This window comes from Borostomias antarcticus (genome assembly GCF_949987555.1).
Source record: "Borostomias antarcticus genome assembly, chromosome: 3".
Lineage (NCBI taxonomy): Eukaryota > Metazoa > Chordata > Actinopteri > Stomiiformes > Stomiidae > Borostomias > Borostomias antarcticus.
Genome location: NC_140236.1, coordinates 12,776,241 through 12,796,907, shown reverse-complemented (window position 1 = coordinate 12,796,907; position 20,667 = coordinate 12,776,241). Strand labels below are relative to the sequence as shown.

General features: G+C 45.2%; 1 protein-coding gene across 1 annotated transcript; it reads right to left on the bottom strand.

Moving 5' to 3' along the window:
• Positions 1–6,298: 6,298 nt before the first annotated feature.
• Positions 6,299–7,789, bottom strand: LOC311329860 (potassium voltage-gated channel subfamily A member 2-like; the record flags this gene model as incomplete). Its single annotated transcript, XM_084461798.1, has 1 exon — positions 6,299–7,789. One exon carries the CDS (start codon positions 7,787–7,789, stop codon positions 6,299–6,301), a length of 1,491 nt encoding a protein of 496 aa, XP_084317924.1.
• Positions 7,790–20,667: the final 12,878 nt, after the last annotated feature.

Here is a 20,667-nt window from a genome sequence, read left to right as displayed (position 1 = left end):
CGGGTTGCTTTCTCAGGAAACCAGAGACCATTTGATTCACTTTGGGAGCGGGAGAAGAAGCAGGACTCGCAGGCTTATGGTTCTCTCCCCTCTTAACAGTAATGGCTCAGAGATGCCCAGCAGCAGGAGAAAAAAAGCTCTCAGATGGCATCTTCGCCCTTCTCACTCTCATTCCCTCTCTCTCTTTCCTTCTCTTTCCCTCTCTCTCTCCTTGCCTCTCTCTATCTCCCTCATGGTGTCCCCTCTCTCCTTCTCTCTCTCCTTCTGTCTCTCGTTTGCACAGCCTTGTTTGTTTTCATGTAAGAGCTCCTAAAAACAGAACATGTCCTCCAAAAGAGCTTCTTCATTCATAAATCATTGTTCTGTTAGAGCTGGACAGACTTCTAATGACCCACTGGGATAACACAATAAACATTTTGTAAAATAAATACATAAAATAAAGTAAACAATAAACATGTACCCTAAAATGCCTATAGAAACATGTTAACATACTGCCGTTTTCTTACTTGACCCAGTAAAGCCCCAAACCCAACTCCGCACAGACAAAAACCTTGACATGAGAAAGACACATAAGACGGTGGATTGAGGTTATCATAATTATATTATTACTGTTATTATCATGAACACCATCATAATTCATAGTACTTCTTTATTACAGATATAGTCATTTGGAAGGATTATTCATGTATTTTGCCTCCAGGCCATATCTCTCATCAATAGATTGTATCTTTAAATCAGTGTATCCTTTTACAGTCCTTGTAAAGTGCATGACAAGCATTCAGTTCCCGAGGTCCTCAAAGTAAGCACAGTTTATTTGTGATCTTTTTTTTCATGTTCTATGGTAGAAAAAAACATTGGCTTTGTACAGATATCTGAGGGTAGGCCACCAAGACCAGACAGTGAAGGAGTTGTGTCACTCACACGTGCACACACTACCACACACGCACATACACAGACACACACACATACACAGACAGACACACACACACACACCACCACCACACCACCACCATCACGCACATACATAAGCGTGCACACACACACACACACACACACACACACACACACACACACACACACACACACACAGGGCATGCACATTTTGCTTCTACAAACACAACACACACAAACACATGGCTGAGTCTCATTGTTCCCCCAGGCTGGGATAAAAGATATGGATTAGACTGAGAAATTAGAGAAAGAGAGATACATGGAGAGAAAGAGAGAGAGATGGGAGCAGAGAGAGAGGGAGAGAGAGAAAGAGATGGGAGCAGAGAGAGATGGAGGGAGAGAGAGAGAGAGATGGGAGCAGAGAGAGAGGGAGGGAGAGAGAGATGGATGGGAGCAGAGAGAGAGAGGGAGAAAAGCAGAGAGAAGAAAAGAGAGTAAATAGGTGGTTTAACAGGGCACTTCATAGATCGATAAAATCTCCTTGAAACAAGGCTGGTGTGTGTGTGTGTGTGTGTGCGCGCGTGCATGCACATAAGTTACAGCATAGCTCCTACACTGTGAGGCTCAAAGGCGCGCCTGAGATGACATTCAGAGAGCAAACGCACACAAAAAAACAGGACCAAAAAGAACACAGCTCAGTTCTCCTCTGATCTGTATCAACGACAAGGCCAGCAGGATTCCCAGCATGCACGGCTCCTTCCTGGCTATCCTTCTCCATCCCTTGTGCTTTGTGGATAAAACCTCAGAGATGACCCACAATACTAGGCTAGTTTATTTTTAGAAGTTAAATTTAAAAAAGGATACATTGGGAATCCCTGCTACAAGGGAATCTGTAGAAGGCAGAAGCTGTTTTTTTTTGTCTTTTTTATATATATATATATATATATATATATATATATATATATATTTAAAGCTGAAGCTTGTTTTTTAAGACATCAATGAAAGCAGCCGTACTCTTGGATACGTCGTCACATGGCTACGAGTGTTCCTCACCCACCTACTGTGGGTTTGAGAGTCAGTAGAGTTTTGGGCCTCTTAGTTCAGACACTTTTTGTCTCTACTGATAAAAGTGACAAGATTACATAATGAGGATGAAGAGAAAGCACCTAGCAGAAGGTTGTACAAGAGTCCAAGGTATGTGTGTGTGTGTGTGTGTGTGTGTGTGTGTGTGTGTGTGTGTGTGTGTGTGTGTGTGTGTGTGTGTGTGTGTGTGTGTGACAGCATCCTTCATGATTTCTTGTGTTGTTTCGGGAGGTAAAACAATGACTGAAGATGTGTTTTTTTTGTCCTCTGGTATTTTGATTGGTCCTTGTCTGTCTTAGCGTCATCTCCACAGGTGAGTTTCAGCTTTGGGAGGCGGGTCGGAGATGACCTGGTCCTTTGTCTTCTCTCTAATCCCACAGGAAAAAAGTTGATCGTAATTCTGCTGGAGCTGTCGGGGCCTCACATACACGCAGGTGCACACACACACACACACACACACAAACTCAGACACACACACATACAGTACATACATACACATACACACCTTCTGGAGAATGTGAACACATGAAACACATACATGCACCCGCATAGACAGAGAGACGCACATTTATACACAGACATGCACGCTTGCACACGTGCAGACATACGAGGAGGTGTGGATATGAGATGGAGGGTATAGTTTATGTTGGAGTAACACAGGTGTAAGGTGAAATGGAGGGTATAGTTCATGTTGGATCACAGGTGTAACGTGAGATGGAGGGTATAGGTGATGTTAGATTTCCCTTCCTTCATTCCTTTCTTATTTCTACCTCCCCACCACTCCCCAATTTTACTTACAGATAAACTCACTCCATTTAGCTGAAGCTCTAAGGATCAGAGGGGTTTGGAATGACATGGAGTCCAAGGAGAAGGTTGTCATTGTCCCAGACAGACAGTGTGTGTCAGCACCCTGCATGTCTAACCAGGGAAGCCCTTTCCCCGACACAGTCTGTAGCAGTTTGCTGGGTTGGAACAGAGTGTTCTGAGGCCCTGGCTCCCTGGCACGGTTTGCCCTGTAGACGGTGGGGGGCAGTGCTTTAACGATGGTGGTCTCTAAGAGCTACTCTATCCAACCACGGCTATCAAAAAACTTTATCACACACACACACACACAAACAAACACACACACACACACACACACACACACACATAATTTCCCACACCCAGTCCTCCTGGGGACTGGAGATCCACATCTCAGACAGAGAAGGGCACTCAGACACACCCTTGCACATTACGCCGCAACCGGCTGTGCAAAAAGAGACTTGACCTTGAGAGTTAGAAGCTAGTCGCCCCCTGGGTTGGCAGTGGTACAGACCTCGGTTGTTGTGCTTCTGTAAAAGTTTGGTAGGTTAGGTCAGTGCTTTTTTGTAACAGAGTGAGCGAGAGTTCTCAGGCAGAGTCAATTTCTGTGGTATGGAGCCCATTTGGGGGCCTGAATATAGAAGTAACCAGTCTTACAGGAGTTCAGGCAGAGGATTCTAAGTAATGGACTGAATAATGGACTAGAACTAGACCTCCAACAAGCCCTTATCCTAGCTCCACTCTCTCGGACCAGAACCAATCTGCACCAAGCCCTTATCCTAGCTCCACTTTTACTCCTTTCACTCGTTTCTTTCCTGGCAGTCCCCTGCCTTTTTCTCCAATTATACCTCCTTCAACTCCCAAACTCCCTGTTCCCTTTCTCATTCACCCTCTCCCTCTCACGACTCCTGCCACTCCTCCCCGTCTTGCTGATAGGACAATCTTCTTCCTCGCACACCTCCTACCACTCCTCCCCCTCATCTCAGCCTCCTACCACTCCTCCCCCTCTCCGTCTCCTTCCCCTCTCGCTGAGAGGACAGACAACCTTCTCATGGACACTCGTTCAGCATGACCTGTGACTTACTGTCTTTACTGTCTCCTAATGGACACCTCAGAGAAGTGCAGACGCATGGCTAACGTCATCAACCTCTAAAACGGCAGACACTTGTCTCTTACATATTGCACATAGCAGTAATATCTCACAGAGAAAAATTTAGAATTAGGAATACTTATAACTAGATTTGCTTTTTAAGTAGGCCTACCATCAAGACCATAGGCATGCTACAAGGAATATTTCATAGTTCATGCAGCACTAGAGCAGTAGAGTAGCTCCTATTTGAGAAAAAGCTGATGAATGAAACATTTTTACACAGGTGCCATTCACATGTCCAGCATTATATCATTCACATGTTGTCCAGCATTATATCAAGGGCAAAATGCACCAAGAAATGAATCCCTATACAATAGGACATATACAAAAATGACTACAGTACAGAATTAAAAAAAATCGCTTTTACAATGCAAGGTAAGTCGAGTGGCAGTCAATTTGTCTTTGGTGACCTGTAGGTGAGCTAGCAACTGGCTGATTTCACCAAATCACATCCTAATAAATTGTCATTTAAAGAAAACAAATGTGTTTTTGTTGTCAATTTGTTCTGAAGACGGACTGAGGCAATGTCATTTTTGACGTTGCCCCTGAGGACAGAAACAAACCGCTTGTACGGTAATATACTGATGGGGGTTTATTGATGTCTTGTGGCAACCATATATTTGTCAGTTGGAGTGTTAAACAGAATCCATTTTTTTGTTAATTACCTGTCTAACATGTGCACCGGGCTTTAGCAGTCACATTCACTGATGACTAGCTGTCAAATATTAGCAGCAGGCTATTGAGCTAAGCTAACAGCCATACTGCAGAATTGATGTGAGCTTATAGCCATTTAGCTTGTTTTATAGCCTATCATGCTGGTATTGCTCAGGTGATCGACAACTAATTTAACTCAATTAACTGTCAGCCAACTAAGATTAAGGTAAGGCATTAGCCTTGTGAAATCCGAAAAAACATTTAGCTAACAATCAACCTACTGTATAGCTAGTAATAACACTCCTGAAAATGGTAGAATGGACATGTAAGATATGTTTGAGAAATGTGCCTTTAGTACAGATTAAGTACATACTAGTGCATAAACGTTTTTGAGCTTAGAACCAAATTGACGACAAAAAAGATAGTCTTTTAAGACCTGCTCTCCTCTCTCCCTATACTGCTTATAGAACTACTGCTTGGTCATGAAGTCAAACTCTGGCAGTCTATCACTACATACATGGAATGCTATGAAGTAGATTGCTAGGACAGTGACAGCTGGGCAGTGGCGAGGAATGGGACACTACTGGAATGAGACTTGGTGTTGGATAGAGACATTTCTAGAGGGGAGAGTGCAGTATGTGGAGAAATGGGCGAGAAATAGGCACTCACCCACCACAAACTAACAGTGTCATTCCCCCACCCTATCCACGTTGGTGTCGCCCCCCTTTTACACAGATACAGGAGCTCCGCCCCATGAAACGAACATACATTCCACCCCCTGGGGACCACACATTCAAACTTGGACCAAAGGGGAAAAATGTATACACATTAATAAATAAAGCAACATTCGCTCTGCTTTGAGAGGGAGACCACCAGCCTCCCACAGGGAGGGAGGGAGGGAGGGGGAGGGCTGTGTTGTCCTCTGAATCTCTTAGTAGATACATAGTTGGCTGTCTGTAGGCCCATTGGTTGTAGTATCTATGGGTAGAATGCGACTATCCCCAGGTCCTTTTTAAGGGGCCATTTTGAGCCATATGCCAGCTGGAAGTAACCGTAAAGTCAAGCGGACAAACTCCCACTCTCTGTCCTCCCTCTCTCCTTCCTCTCCCTCTCACAGGGGAGACGATGGTCAGGGAGCAGCATCTCTCCATGTTGGCAGTTTTGAGAGTCATGGGATGACGTTTGTCCTGAACCTAGCTTGTGGTGTTGTTTTTCACTGTTTTTTTTTCCTCTTCATTTTTAATGTTAGAGGAGCTTACACAGGCCCTGGATCAGTGTTAACAGGTACTGTAACTTCCTCCCGGAGCAGTTCAACCAGGAAGGGGGAGTCGGGATATTAGTAATCATTAGTCCCTCTATGCTCTTTATATTGGTTATAACTGGCTTTAGGCTACTATTTGACTACTGTTGCGAGCAGGACAACTAATGAAACGGTCACACAGTTAAGACTAACTCCATGCAGACACTGAAAAACATCCTAACCAGGTAGAGGAACAGTGGTTGTAGGACAGGGAGGGTCGGATCGGTCTATGAGAGGTGGAGGATTTTAAGTCTTCTCTGTTGGTCCTCTACTCCAAGCTCAGCATCACGAAACTGCTGTGGACTCCCGCATTTGGGCTCCACGCCATCCAGGCACAAACAGGAGGAGGTCATGTCATCCCCCCTCCCCAGTGTCCCTCCACATCCCAGCCAAGGTGTGTGTGCCCCTGCCCAGCCAGGTTATACGTCCGTGCGCATCTTGGTGATGTTGACATAGTTGGTGTTGGCCAGGGTGCAGTTGCCCGTCTTGATGCTCTCCGGGCGGAGGAAGTCCTCTGCACTGTGGTTCACCGCCTCCTGGATCTCCATGTAGTCCGACTTGCTGAGGGTGGAGCCGCTGCCGTCGCGCCCGCTCTTCTTCAGGTCCTCAGCCGAGTCCACCTTCGGCACGCTGGGGACGTTCAGGTACTGCGCCTGCTCCTCGCCCTCCGTCTCGCGGTGGTAAAAGTAGTTGAAGTTGGAGACGATGACAGGCACGGGCAGGGCGATGGTCAGCACGCCGGCGATGGCGCACAGGGAGCCCACGATCTTCCCGCCGATGGTGGTTGGGACCATGTCGCCATAGCCCACGGTGGTCATGGAAACCACGGCCCACCAGAAGGCCTCTGGGATGCTGCTGAACTGGGAGTCGGCCTCGTCGGCTTCGGCGAAGTACACGGCGCTGGAGAAGAGGATGACTCCGATGAAGAGGAAGAAGATGAGCAGCCCCAGTTCCCTCATGCTGGCCTTCAGAGTCTGGCCCAAGATCTGGAGCCCCTTGGAGTGACGGGACAGCTTGAAGATGCGGAACACCCGCACCAGACGGATGACGCGCAGGATGGCCAGCGACATGGCCTGCTGGCCCGCCTGTCCGTCCTCTGGCCTCTCCGCCAGCTCCGTACCCAGGGTGATGAAATAGGGAATAATCGCCACAATGTCAATAATGTTCATGATGTTTCCAAAGAACCCCGCTTTGCTGGGACAAGCGAAGAACCTCACCAAGAACTCGAAGGAGAACCAGATGATGCAGAGCGTCTCCAGGATGAAGAAGGGGTCGGTGAAGTACGTGGAGGTGTAGGAGGAGGTGGAGTTGGAGAAGGGCTGGTACACCTTGTGCATCTCCTCCTCGTCGTTGCGGAAGACAGGCAGAGTCTCCAGGCAGAAGCTGACGATGGAGATGAGGATGACCATGACGGAGATGATGGCGATGATACGCGCGGGACCCGAGCTCTCCGGGTATTCGAACAGGAGCCACACCTGCCGCTGGAACTCGTTCTCAGGCAGAGGCCGCTCCTCTTCCTTTATGAAGCCCTCGTCCTCCCGAAACATCTCAATAGCCTCCTCTCCGAGTTCATAAAAGCGGATCTCTTCTGAGAATATGTCCAGTGTCACGTTCACGGGCCGACGCAGCCGCCCTCCAGACTGGTAATAGTAGAGGATGGCGTCAAAACTGGGCCGGTTCCGGTCGAAGAAGTACTCGTTCCTGAGAGGGTCGAAGTACCTCATCCTCTTTTTAGGGTCTCCCAGCAGGGTCTCGGGGAACTGGGAGAGGGTCTTGAGCTGGGTTTCGAAGCGTAAGCCCGAGATGTTGATGACCACCCTCTCGCAGCACTCGTGGTCGGGCTCCGGGTCATACGGGTCGCCCGGGTGGGCGGCCGCCTCATCGGCCGGGTCACCCGTAGCAACTGTCATGCTGGTGGGGGATGGGACCTGCAGCTTTCAGGCGGGATGAGGGGCGGACGCAGGAGAGAGGAGTTCCACACGCTGGAGGGCGGAGGAACACACAGGGTGGCCAGCGATGAACTGTAAAGAGAACAGAGAGACAGAGAGATAAATGAGCACAGAGAGGAGAGAGATACAGAGAAAGAGAGAGAGAACGAGAGAGAGACAGAGAGAAATGGAGATGTTAAATATATCGACTCATATTTCATTCATACTAAAATCTGTATGCTTCATCTGTTTGTATGTGCGTCTGTTTTAAATCGGAAATCAATGCTTTCAATTATTGAATAACTGTTTCAGGCAGAAGCCAAGAATCTCATATGAAATAAGTGATTTGATATAATCCCACTGAGCAAAGACACGTCTAAAAGACGTCTTTTAGATGTCTTTTTCAGACGTCCAAAGACATCCAATTAGGAGCCAGAATGAGCTTTTTTTACACGTTCAGATATTGAACCTGTTCTGCACGTCCACAGACGTCTTAGAGGGGTCCAAGCCAAACGTTCAAATATTGAGGAGTCCAGCAGACGTACAAATGGGGTTCTGGACCAACAGACATTATTAAGACATAATCTGAATGTCTCCCTGACGTTGCGTGCTTGCTAAGGCACAATTAGAATAAACCAGGCTCTAATAAAAAATATGTCCAGCCCAGCATGAAAGCTCAACCTGAGAATGATCTGAGAGTCAAGAAATATTTGAGAGCACAGGCTCCGTTGTGTCTGTGTGCATTAGGTTATGAGCTCTTATTCATATGACCAGAAGATCAATATGCTTCCCAGTAATACTGTATCAACTCTCATAGGGTGCAATTACACCCAGCAAACCCGATTAACTGCTGAGTGCTCCATACTATCTCAATGGGATGGATCATAAGCCATCCTTTCTCTGCGGAGCACACAAACGTCCTCATACATACATTAGCCTACAACTTGACCCTGGGATGAAATTTGAGCTTTGGACTGGATCACTAAATGCTGGAACCATGGAGAGTTTGTCAAATTGTAAATAATGCAGATTACATTTGTCACATCTGATCCGCCAAGGCCAGCTGCAGCCAAGAGGAACTGGCATTGCATTATTGACGAGCTCTATATGAAATATTAACATGCTTACAAATTGGTTGGGATTATCCGTGGCAGGTATAAATCTGTGCTTGGGAGCACACTCACTTTCGAACTAGCCAGCATTTAAAGTCGCACAGAAACGGACGTTTGAGATAATCTAACTTCCGTAGTTTGACGTATTTCCGACGCAAACAAGCTATGAGGGTGGAACATATGTTTAGAGGAATTTGATTGGAACATTGACAAGTGGACAACCTAAAAAGTTTTCCCACAACCTCACAAATACATTTTCGATGACTCACTCGGATGAATTGAAAGATACGAGACAAAATGTGGAATTTTCATTGTAGGACTTAGTGATCTCATGTAGCCTACCACCTCAACAAACGAGATATTTCACCCCGCTGTATCACCTTACAAAAAGACAATTCGGACCTGTCTTTAACCGTGTAGTCTATGCAGCATACCTGTTTACATGGCATTACCTGTGGAGGTGTCGTTCACGCTCTGGGGTCTGTCGTCTGTCCAGGGATAAAAACGCACATTGGGCCCAGTGGAGAAACATCCAGCGATAACGGCGAGTCTGGCTCTGACAGCCCGCCGCACATCATCGCACCCCCGGCTCTGCAGCAACCCGAGAGCGGGAGGACATGGGGTGAGAGCTCCCTCCTACCTCCCCGGCCTCGGCAGCCCGCAGATGCCCGGTCCAGGGGTGACGGGTGGAGCGGGAGGGGCGGGGGGGAGCGCCGGTCGAGGTGGCGGGGTGTGTGACAGTCATACGGCGTTAAACTAAAAAACGGTCCAAAGATGCTACTATCAGCAAAATCCGACGCCCCCTCCTCAGAAAACGACGCTGCCTGCAACCGCGGCAAAGGTAGCCTAGTCCCTGTTGTCTGATATCTGCAAAGACACAAGGAAGGGATGGTTTCGGGAGGCGTCACTAATAACAGGCTATTTCTATCGTGAAGCACCAAATGCTGTAGCCTATATTTTTTATTTTCAATGACAAAAGACGCGCCACCTGTTTGTTTGCTATCAAACAGGTTTGTTCTCCGCTGGAAGGCGATGGTCTATCATCTAGGTTGTTACAAAATAATAGGGAATTTGTTTGTCTTTCTTCAAAAACACCATCGTCTTCATCTGATGGGGGCACAGCCATACCAATACACTCATAACACATATCAATAGCAATGTCAGTCTGTTATGTTCATATCCCATTCCGTGGAAAAGCGCAGTCATTGTAATGCCCTCATATGGAGAAAGCAAAGCTTTACTTTCTGATGCAAGCGAATGTATAGGGTACAAGTTCATGCAATAACCCAAGCAGCATTTTTGCGAGCCGTGTGTTTTTGCGAGCGCGGAGTATTTGACGGGAAGGCTAGCAGGTGCTCTCAGACAGACATGCTCAAACCACCGCACCCCTCCCGGGCTGTATAGACGCCTCGGGGACACACAGCACAGCGGGGCTCCATGCATTAATGACGGTAGATGCTGGTAAAAAGCTGCCAACTTCCCAGGTGTTTTAGGCATACAGGCTATCATTTAGAGAAAGACATGCAGTGCAGAAGAAAATCACCCTGCTCCGCGCGGGCCGGGGGCGAGACGCGTGTATCCAATCTGTCTTCTCAGAAAATAGCCTTAAAAACAGCGGACTTAAAATCCTTTTTCACCCATTATTGTCCACAATTTCACCGAATGCTCAATTTGCGTCTCACCTCGTCAGGAGCGCCCATATACTGTACACCTCTCCCTATTCCCCTGCATGTCATAATTCACCATCACTCAACCGGTAGACGTTAATACGCGCGGGCTGCAGTTGGACATACCGCGCATACAAAGAGCGCCCTGCGCGTGCCCTTACCGACACTCCTAACGTTAAAGCAGACGCGTCTCTCATGGGCGGAACCGTTTCACCGAAACCCGCAGCATCACCTTAATTAGCCCGGTTATTTAGTTGTCCGACTGCTAAGCCATAAAGGCATGCATCAGAGACCGTCACGCGACCATGCAAATAAATACATACCACGCGCTCTGCATATTTAATCCACCTCCACTCAGGCGCCGCACCGGGAGAAATGTTGGTCTGAAGTACAAAAGTTTACACCTGCCAACCTCATACTCTCCTCTTGAAGGACATTGCGTGTGTGCGTATGTGTGTGTGTGTGTGTGTGTATGTGTGTGTGTGTGTGTGTGTGTGTTCGTGTGTATGCAGTATACAGGCCCCATTAACGCACAACAAATCACTGTCACGGTAAAAGAGCCTGCCACATTCCCCTGCATTATGCATATTAAACAGCCCCCTCCACACACACACACACACACACACATGTACACACGCACAAATGCATATTCATGAGTTCAAAGACCACACCAACAACATTGAAAACATTTAAGGAAGTTTACTGGAATGAGGAAAAGAATGAATGATTGACCAATGAATGAATGGATTAATTGAATGGATTAATGAATGAATGAATTAACGAATGACTGAATGAATGAACAAATGAATGAATGAATTTATGAATGAATGAAGCTTGGGTAGTGTATCCAGGCAGGAGACTCTGGGTGTGGCAGACGCATCCCTCAGGTTATCTGCCTGGCTTCCTGGAGCTTAACAGGTGCCTGCGTGGCACCTAGATAGCAGATAGAGCAGCTCAGAGCCCTGTGTGGTACCTGGATATCAGATAGAGCAGCTCAGAGCCCTGCATGGTACCTGGATAGAAGATAGAGAAACTGGAGAGCAGAGGAGGAGGTGCAGAGGGGGTGGGATGTGACAACAGAGGAGCCGAGAGAAAGAGAGAACAGGGAAGTTAGGCAGTTTTATATGCTGTGGATAACAGGCAGGTGTGGCATAACAGGTACATCAGGGTAAGTTGATTTGCAGGGCATCTAGGTGCATCTAATTAGATTGATGACAGCGGTGTAGAGTTCTCCTCCCGAACCTCAGTTATTCCAACTAAATTTGAATATGTGCGCACACACACACAAACACACACACACACAAACACACACACACACACTGCTACCATCATTCTCCGGCAAGCTACTCTGCCCTGTGGATAAAGTAGGCTAGGCCTGTTATTTTTATACATGTTGGTAAGGAGTGTTATTTTGAATACAGCGCATGACAAGTTGGTCCTTTTAGAGGGTTGCCTCACTCACAGTTTTCCTCCTTGGGAACAGGGTCTCTCCCTGAACTCATTCTACCTCCTCCTCCTCCTCTCCTGCTCCTCTTCATGCTCCCACTGGGTCTGGAGATAGAAAGTGGGGCAAGTGGAGACCCAGAAATGTCTCCAGACAGAAATATATATATATATATATATATATATATATCCCCTCACACCCCCTCAGTAGAACCAGCAGATATGATATTGACAAGCTAGTAAAACCTGTGTGTGTGTGTGTGTATGTGTGTGTGTGTGTGTGTGCGTGTACAGTACGTGCGTGCGTCTGTGTGTGTGCGTGTGTGGTATCGACAGTTCTGACATAACCTGGTCAGATGGATTGGGATCTCTGGCTCTTACAATAAATCCTCAATGACGGCTTCATGCAAATCAGGGAGGTCCATTATGATATGAGCTGGGAGTGGAACTCCACAGAGGACCATGTGTGTGTGTGTGTGTGTGTGTATCAGAGTCATTCATCACCACCACAGTACTGCTACGACATGACTCATGCTAATTATCCATAGCCCAGTTTACGTAAGTGGCAGGAAGAGTCTATCATTACATTGTGTGAGAGAGAGTGTGTGTGTGTGTGTGTGTGTGTGTGTGTGAGAGAGAGAGAGAGAAAGAAAAAGAGAGGTGTCTGGCTCTGCTTTCAGGGCTCCTCTTCAAGGTTATATTTCACAACTCTTTTTCTCTCTCTCTCTTTCTCTCTCTCTGTGTCTCTCTATCTTTGTCTCTCTCTTCCACTCCGAAGCCACTTATTTATTCACAGGTCTTCCCATCAAAGCCAACTCCCTAGAAAAAATACTATATTACCACAGCGACCAAGCCAGAGTGTAATAATGCAGTCTGCTAGGTTAACCACAAACCTCTCTCTCATCTCTCTCTTCTTCTCTCACCCTCTCTCTCTCTCTCTGTCTCCCTCTCTCCTTGAGAGATCACCCTCTCTCTCTCTCTCTCTCACTCTCTCTCAACTCAATTAAATGTTTACATTGCCAAAGCAAACATCCCAACAACAAAACAATAACAAACATGTTAAAATATGAATATTTAAATTAAATGTAAATACAAATAAGTGAGTGAAGTGTAACACAAATGTATTTAAAGCTACATGAGATAACTCGGCACTTTGGCGGCCCCTCTGGTCGTGATAAAATCGGCACTGCACAACACGTGTGACGCAGACTGGATTGGAAGATCGTACCTACTTCGATGGACTTTCTGCAATGATGGCTTCAATGCAGGTCTTCTTTCTTTTATGTGCATGGAGATAAATTACACTGAGCAAAGTGTTTGTTGTCTCCCTGCTATTGTGAAACGCAAAATGTGTCACTTCCGTTTCAACCATAAGATTTCCGCCAGTGTACTAGCCAATACACTTGAATTCTAAAATGATGAATTCACAGGGTCTCATGCAGTCTCATGTCACAAAAAATATTTTTGGGGTCTTGCTAAGGCCAATTCATAAACTAATAGCAAGTAAAGGTGAATATTGAACTATAATAAAGTTATCTCATTGAGCTTTAAATAGTAACTTTTCTTTTTGTATGTAAAGTCTCTCTCAATTAAATTCTCTCTCTCAATTCGATTCGCTCTCTCTCAATTCAAGTTTCGGTTAATGGTGTATAACATGGACGTATCATCGTATGTGTAAACTAGAAATGGTGCTCATTTTTAGCCTGGAGAAATAAGCGGTCCTGAGGCAAAGTCCAAAAATGACTGGACGTGAATGTGTGGGGCGGCTCTGGAACCCCCCTCGGCTCGAAGCTGGCGGGGGCCGGTGCGGTGCACTCTGGGCTCTCCCCCCGCACACCCCAGTCCAAACCCCTTGGCCCTCATTTACTATGAATGGTGGAAAATGGCCGGCCGTGTTTGGGCGGCTGGTGGATCCGCCCCGTGATTCGGATCTGCTCCAAAATTTAATGGTTTCTTAGTTGGACCATACTACACCCTTCCAATGAGTTTCTTGAATTTACATAAATTTCATGATAAAAGACAAACAAACAAACGCATGCCACCGAAAACATTACCTCTCACCCTGTGCTGTCACTGGGGAGGAGGTAATGATTTCAAATGTATGGGTGCATGTGTGTATAGATATGTATAACTTTTTTTTTTTTTTATAATTCAGAATGTAGGCCTATTCTGCTTTTATTCAGTTGGTAACTGGGAGCATGAATGAAATAAACTCAAACTCATCACTCTTCTTCTCCTCTTTCTCTCTCTCTCTATCTCTGTTCTCTCCCCTAATCACCTCCAGGTCCTCTAGGCCTCAGCAGCATTGATTCTGGGTTCTGTTCTATCAACCAGACAAGATGGAACCTGATGAAGAAACTCTAGAATATTCTCTCCCTGCATGACCCGCCCCCCCCACACACACACAAGCCGCATGCATATTTGTGCATACGAGCCTGGTGACCCTCATCCATGTGAGAGGGGCGGTCAGTATAGTGCACACACACACACACACACACACACACACACACACACACAAGGACACCATGATTTGGATGGCTAAATGTGCAGGTGTTTAAAATTAGCGTTCCAAGTAGCTGTTCAGTGTCCGCACACCCTCCTATCTTCTTTGCTATACCACCGAGAGCACGGCATCTAAATATGCATGTTTTTGTTTGCTTGTTGTGGGGACTTTATGTTTTGAGACTGTAGAGAGCCACGCCCTCAGAGGAAACCTCTACTCTGTCTCTTTGAAACAGGGCGAGGAGAACAATGATGGAAATATAGGAAAACAACGGAGCAGTGGTCAATGTCTCGCATATTCTGTTCTGTCAACAACTGTGCTGCCTCAAAATGAGTCAGCAAAAACACGTCTTTCCTCAAGATGTCCACCCTGCCTCTCTGGATGCTGCAGGACATGTGGGAGAGAGAGAGGGAGAGAGAGATGGAGGGAGGAGGGAGAGGAAAAACAGGGGGATAGATGGAGGGTGGGACAGAGAGGAGAGATGGAGACAGATAGATGAAAGGTAGAGTGTGATAGACACAGGTTGCTGTGGTCTTACACTCTCCCCAGATGTAACTGAGACACGCCCTGTTGCAATGAGGAGTGTGTGTGTGTGTGTGTGTGTGTGTGTGTGTGTGTGTGTGTGTGTGTGTGTGTGTGTGTGTGCGCATGTGTGTATCTGAGCGTGCGTGTTTGTGTGTCTGAGTGATCACCTGCTGCAGCTGTAAAGGTCGTTTGGGAGAGGGCTCCTCCCTTGCAGTCTTCTGCTTGAAATTTCACACACGCACGCACGCACACACACACACACACACACACACACACACACACACACACACACACACACACACACAGTAATGACTCACAACAGAGACACAGGTAATTTCACAGGATCATTTTAACCTCTGCTCTTAACCCCATTAGCCCCACAAACAACCATTTAATCAACAACCTCCACAAGATCTGATCGGTTTCTGGAGCTTTCATCTGGACCGGTCTGGACCAGAACAGGACCAGGTACAGTGTCTACAGACAGAGCAGGACCAGATACAGTACAGTATCCTGCAGAACATGACATTTACAGCATCTATAATACAGAACAGCACAGATACAGTACTGTGTCTATAAGGCACCTTCTTAACCCCCCTCCACAGCTGGGCCTGAAGTACCCAGCCCTCTGGTTCTCTTCACTTCCTTGGTGACCCACACTTCCTTGGTCCTGTCCAGCTCGAGTTTGATCTCCACTCTCTCCCTGTTAGATAATCTATCTTATCTATGAGACAGAATCGGACCAAGTACAGTATCTATAAGATAGAACAGGACCAGGTACAGAATCTATAAGACAGAACAGGGGACTAGGTACAGTAGAGTCCACCCCCTCCCTCTCTCTCTCTCTCTCTCTCTCTCTCTCTGTAACCTCTGTAGTGAGGTAGTGTCTTATTTTACTCTCCTCCAGGGCAGTGTATTCTCTGATTGATTCTGGGTGAGGTTCCAGCTCCGTTTATTTCTCCCTGACTTAGAAACAATCCAGGAGAAATCAATCCCTTTACTGCTCCAGGTCAAGGATCGTGCCAGCTCCACATCCAGATGTCAATAATGGAAAAACACCAGGCTCACACATACGTATGAGGGGTGATTTGTGATCTCTTACCGGAGCGAACTGAGCCGCTAACTGACCAGACTAACGTATGTCACGTACGTGAGCAAAATCCATTCGATCCATCACCAATCCATCCACCTGACGGGACACGCAACGTTTTGGCCTAGCGGCGGCGGTGGCGCCTTGACGTGACGTGATGTGAGTCAGCAGTGTGTGCATGGCTCGCGTGGCTCGTGTTTGTTTGTATTTGTTACTTTGCGTCTAGCGCAGCAATGAGACGTTTACCGTGACGTCCATTATCCCTCCCACTGTCCTGCCCTCACATATACCCCCCAAACCACCCTATTGGCCTCTCACCCCTAGCTAGCTAGGTCCACACTTGATGACTTTGAACACCTTGCCTCTTATAGACAATTGACAACAATTGACTCTGTACTGTACACTTGAATCAACACCTGAACAATTGAATACCTTGCAATAGACAGTAGCATATACAATGCATAACATATACAATAGACAATAATAATTGATTCTGTACAACTGTATACTTGAATTTTAATAATTATAGCCTACAGCTTATTATGGTCACAGTTGTCCATGTTGGATGGAAGGATTCGGGTTAACCCCAACCCTGAAGAAGATATCACCAGTGATGTCACACCGTGGAACAGAAGACACAACCCAACCCAAAGGAGGGGAAACACCCATTCTCTAAATTTACGTTATTTTGTCTTTACGTATGGCCAGCCAGTCATTATCGAAAAATAAGAGCCCTTCAGTGAGTCACAAAACCGAATGCACTGTCTTATCTTTTTAGATAATGACTGGCAGGCCATAGGTTATCCCTTACATAGACAACAAATAGACAAGCAAGGACAAGACAGTACAAGACATGTAGAAAAGTTGACATTATTGACATTGAGTGACTGCCACAGCTTGATGGACTCAGTCAGCTGTCAGCACACAATGTCAATAAAGCAACTGTAGGCAGTATTCATATAGGTTACGTAACCTACTGCCTCGAGTGGTCAATTGCTTAATTTGACAACATATTTAGGTGGACTAGCTTGCAGAAGCTAGCCCAACTTGTGATATTCCCACTATTTCTTTCTTCTTTGTTTGCCCAGGGTGGCATACAAGCTAGAAACGCCACTGTTCCTTGTCAACACAATAATTCCCCAAATGACCAGAAAAAGTAGCTAGATTTGGCGCTAGTCGCTTTTCATGAAATAAGTCGCCAAGAGGTCTGGAAAGTCGCTAAATCTTGCGACAAAGTTGCTAAGTTGGCATCATTGGATGGATGTAAACGTCTTACAGGCTAGTGTGGCTAGCCTGTTCAACGGCTGAATCCTGTCCGCCTGTTAAGGCTGTTGCCTGTTGGTCTTCAGATACAGTGAATATTTGAAAAATAACTATTTCAGCCAATCAAACGTGAGTATGCCTAAATTTAAAAATTTAAAAAATACTGGATGGACAAATTACTTTGCATTTTATCAGGTAGGTGTCGTCTGGGTTCTGGTCCAGCTCCATGTAGGGTCTGGGGAACTGGGTCACATCTGGGTTCTGGTCCAGCTCATGTCCAGGTAGGGTCTGGGGGACTGGGTAACATCTGGGTTCTGATCCCACTCGTGTAAGAGAGGGGTCAGCATGGTACTGGTCCAACTTCATAAGGCTCTTGTCTTTATACCGCACAAACAGTGCCATACCAATTGTTTACATTCAAACGACACTCTCCTGCTGTCGGTCCCTGAATACTGATCTTCTATAATTATACTTCTTAAAGTCGCACAGAAATGAAAAAAAAAAGCATTCTGTCCCATTTTGGTTCCCATAATTGGTCATAGTGTTCACCTATTCAACGATGTATGCCAAAAAAAATACAAAATTCTACTTTTGTTGTAATCTTATATCAAAGTACTGTATATAATTTCTTACTTCCTGGAAAACGGTAGGTCACGTGCAATTACGACACCAGGTACCTTAGATTTTAGGCCAATAATCTCACGACATCCACTCTGTCAATCAAAACGTCAACTACTCTGCAGCCTCAAGTGTTGAATATCCCGCCCGCTCGATAATGTTCCAATGAAATTAATCTAAACGTATGTCCCGCCCTTGCAGCCCGTTTCAGGCGGAAATACGTCAAAGTACGGAAGCAAGATCTTCCCCAACTTCCCTTTCGGTGTATCTTTAAGATTCAAATCTAAGACCTGCTACTGCTATGCGGCTAACAGCTGCTAACAGCATTCATGGGATTGGTTGTGGTCAGGTTCACGGATGTTCATGTCTCCTGCTTGAACAGTTAATGTATATTGACAGAAGTCAGTTTCAAACATTCCCAATGTAGGTGTGTTTTATAATAAAACAATAGCCACAATAAATTAAGCAGAAATACTTTTAATACATAAAAGAAAATAAATGCTAAATGAAAAGAAAGAAAAAAAGAAAGAAAAAAACAACTGGAAAAAATGTGATAAGGAGAACTACAGTAAGAGCAGGGAATGTAAGGAGTTAATTTTGTGCCAAAATTATTTTTGCGTATGAAGGTACATTTTTGAGTGCATGGCCCCTGACCTGCTGGTTCCACACATCTGCTCTGTGTGTTCCTGGTGTCTCAAAGCTCTACCTCTGCTAGCAGGGGGACTAAGCTGCAGAAAACATGGCTGACCTCCACAACAGGTACCTTCACAGTTGACAGGAAATCGCGTGATCTCAGCAACGGAAGTTGGCGTTCCTCGTGTCGTTTTTGTGTGAATCTGCATTGCGCATGTAAAATCTAAACTAGAAAGTACATTTCCTGCAGAAAAAGTGAGGTGGGCTAGCTGACAGCAGCCAGACTTACAAATTACTGCAAGTAGTTCTACTGTATAACCACTAAGAACTATAAATATAAAAACTACTATACATATTACTGCTACTAACTAACTACTTAATACAACTAACTACTTAATACAACTTCTGATAGTACTACTATAATAACTAACTACTATATAAAAACTATCACTATAAATACTACTGCTAGTACTACTATAGCTACTGTACTAATACAACTATTGCTAGCACTACTATAACTACTATTAATATAAAAACTACTATAAGCTATTATAAATACTGCTAGTACTATTATAACTATGAATACAACTACTGATAGTACTACTATAAATAGAAACTACTCCAAACTACTAATGCTTGTACTACTACTAATACTACTTCTGATGGTACTAACTACTATAAATATAAAAACTACTATAAATACTACTGCTAGTATAACTACTACTACTACTACTACTACTACTAATAGCTATTATGTTAAAATCAAATGTTGGGTTGGGTTGTTTTGATTAAATGGGTAGTGTGTTATTTTGGTTATTTAGCCTTATTTGTGGTTTGTCTACCATGAACCCAAAACAGAGACCATCATTTCACTGATCGTTACAGTATTGCGCTAGCTGCAGACTCTCAATGGGCTACAATATCAGTCAATGGGGCATACATTAATGCATTGAAAAACTATGATGAGTGTGTTTTTTTGAGACGGGAAGCACAAGATGTAGTCTTACTGACCTCAATATGCTCTCCTGTGAAATGTATCACAATCCGAATATTTTTAGGTGTTTGGTATGACTTGCACATAGTCCTCTGTGGGCAGAGTGAAAACAAGCCCCAGGAGTTTTTTATGTCCAAGCCATGCCAAACATGTAAAAATATTCGGATTGCAGTACATTTCACAGGAGAGCATATTGAGGTCAGTAAGATAACACCTTGTGCTTCTGGTCTCAGAAAACCACTTCATCACAGTTTCTCCAACACATTTACATATGCCCCATTGACTTCCATTGTAGCCTAGTGAGATCCTACATAAAACCCCAGCTAGCTCAATACTCGAAAGATCTGTGAAATTATGATCTTTATGTTTCAGGGTCATGGTAGAGAGACCACAATTAGGGCTAAATGTCCAAAGAAGCACACTAACCCATTAAGTAAAGAAAACTCTTCTCTACTTAATCAAAACAGCCGACTGCAATTTCATTGATATTTGATATTGCTATTTGATTTTTAAAATGATTTAGCAAAATGTATCAAAATGCGCACATCTGTTTTTCCAATATACTCTTATACACATATGTGTGTGTTTGTGTGTGTATGTGTGTGTGTTGTTATAGAATTTACATCCAAACACCTTAAACCTTAATCCTTTTTACTAGATCAGTAATTCCATTACAATTTGGCGACGGAAATGGCGAAAAGGGAGAACTATCTCAGGTTGCTTCGGGATTCCAGTGGATGAATTGGTCGACAGACGTGTCGGTCCATTATAGTGGGCTCGGAAAGTCAATCTTCTCTCTTGCGCCAGAGCACACGCTGAGATTATTTCCTCAGTTCTTCCACTGGATTCTTGAACTCACAGGTACGTTTCAACGAACCCTCTTATGGTTTTGAGTTGTATTTGCCTTGTTTTCGTTTCAGATTGTGTTGGTCTAGATTGTTGAAAACAAGGTGCCCCGGGGTGGGAGTAGTATCGATCTAAGTAGTTGTAACTAACAATAGCGATATATTAT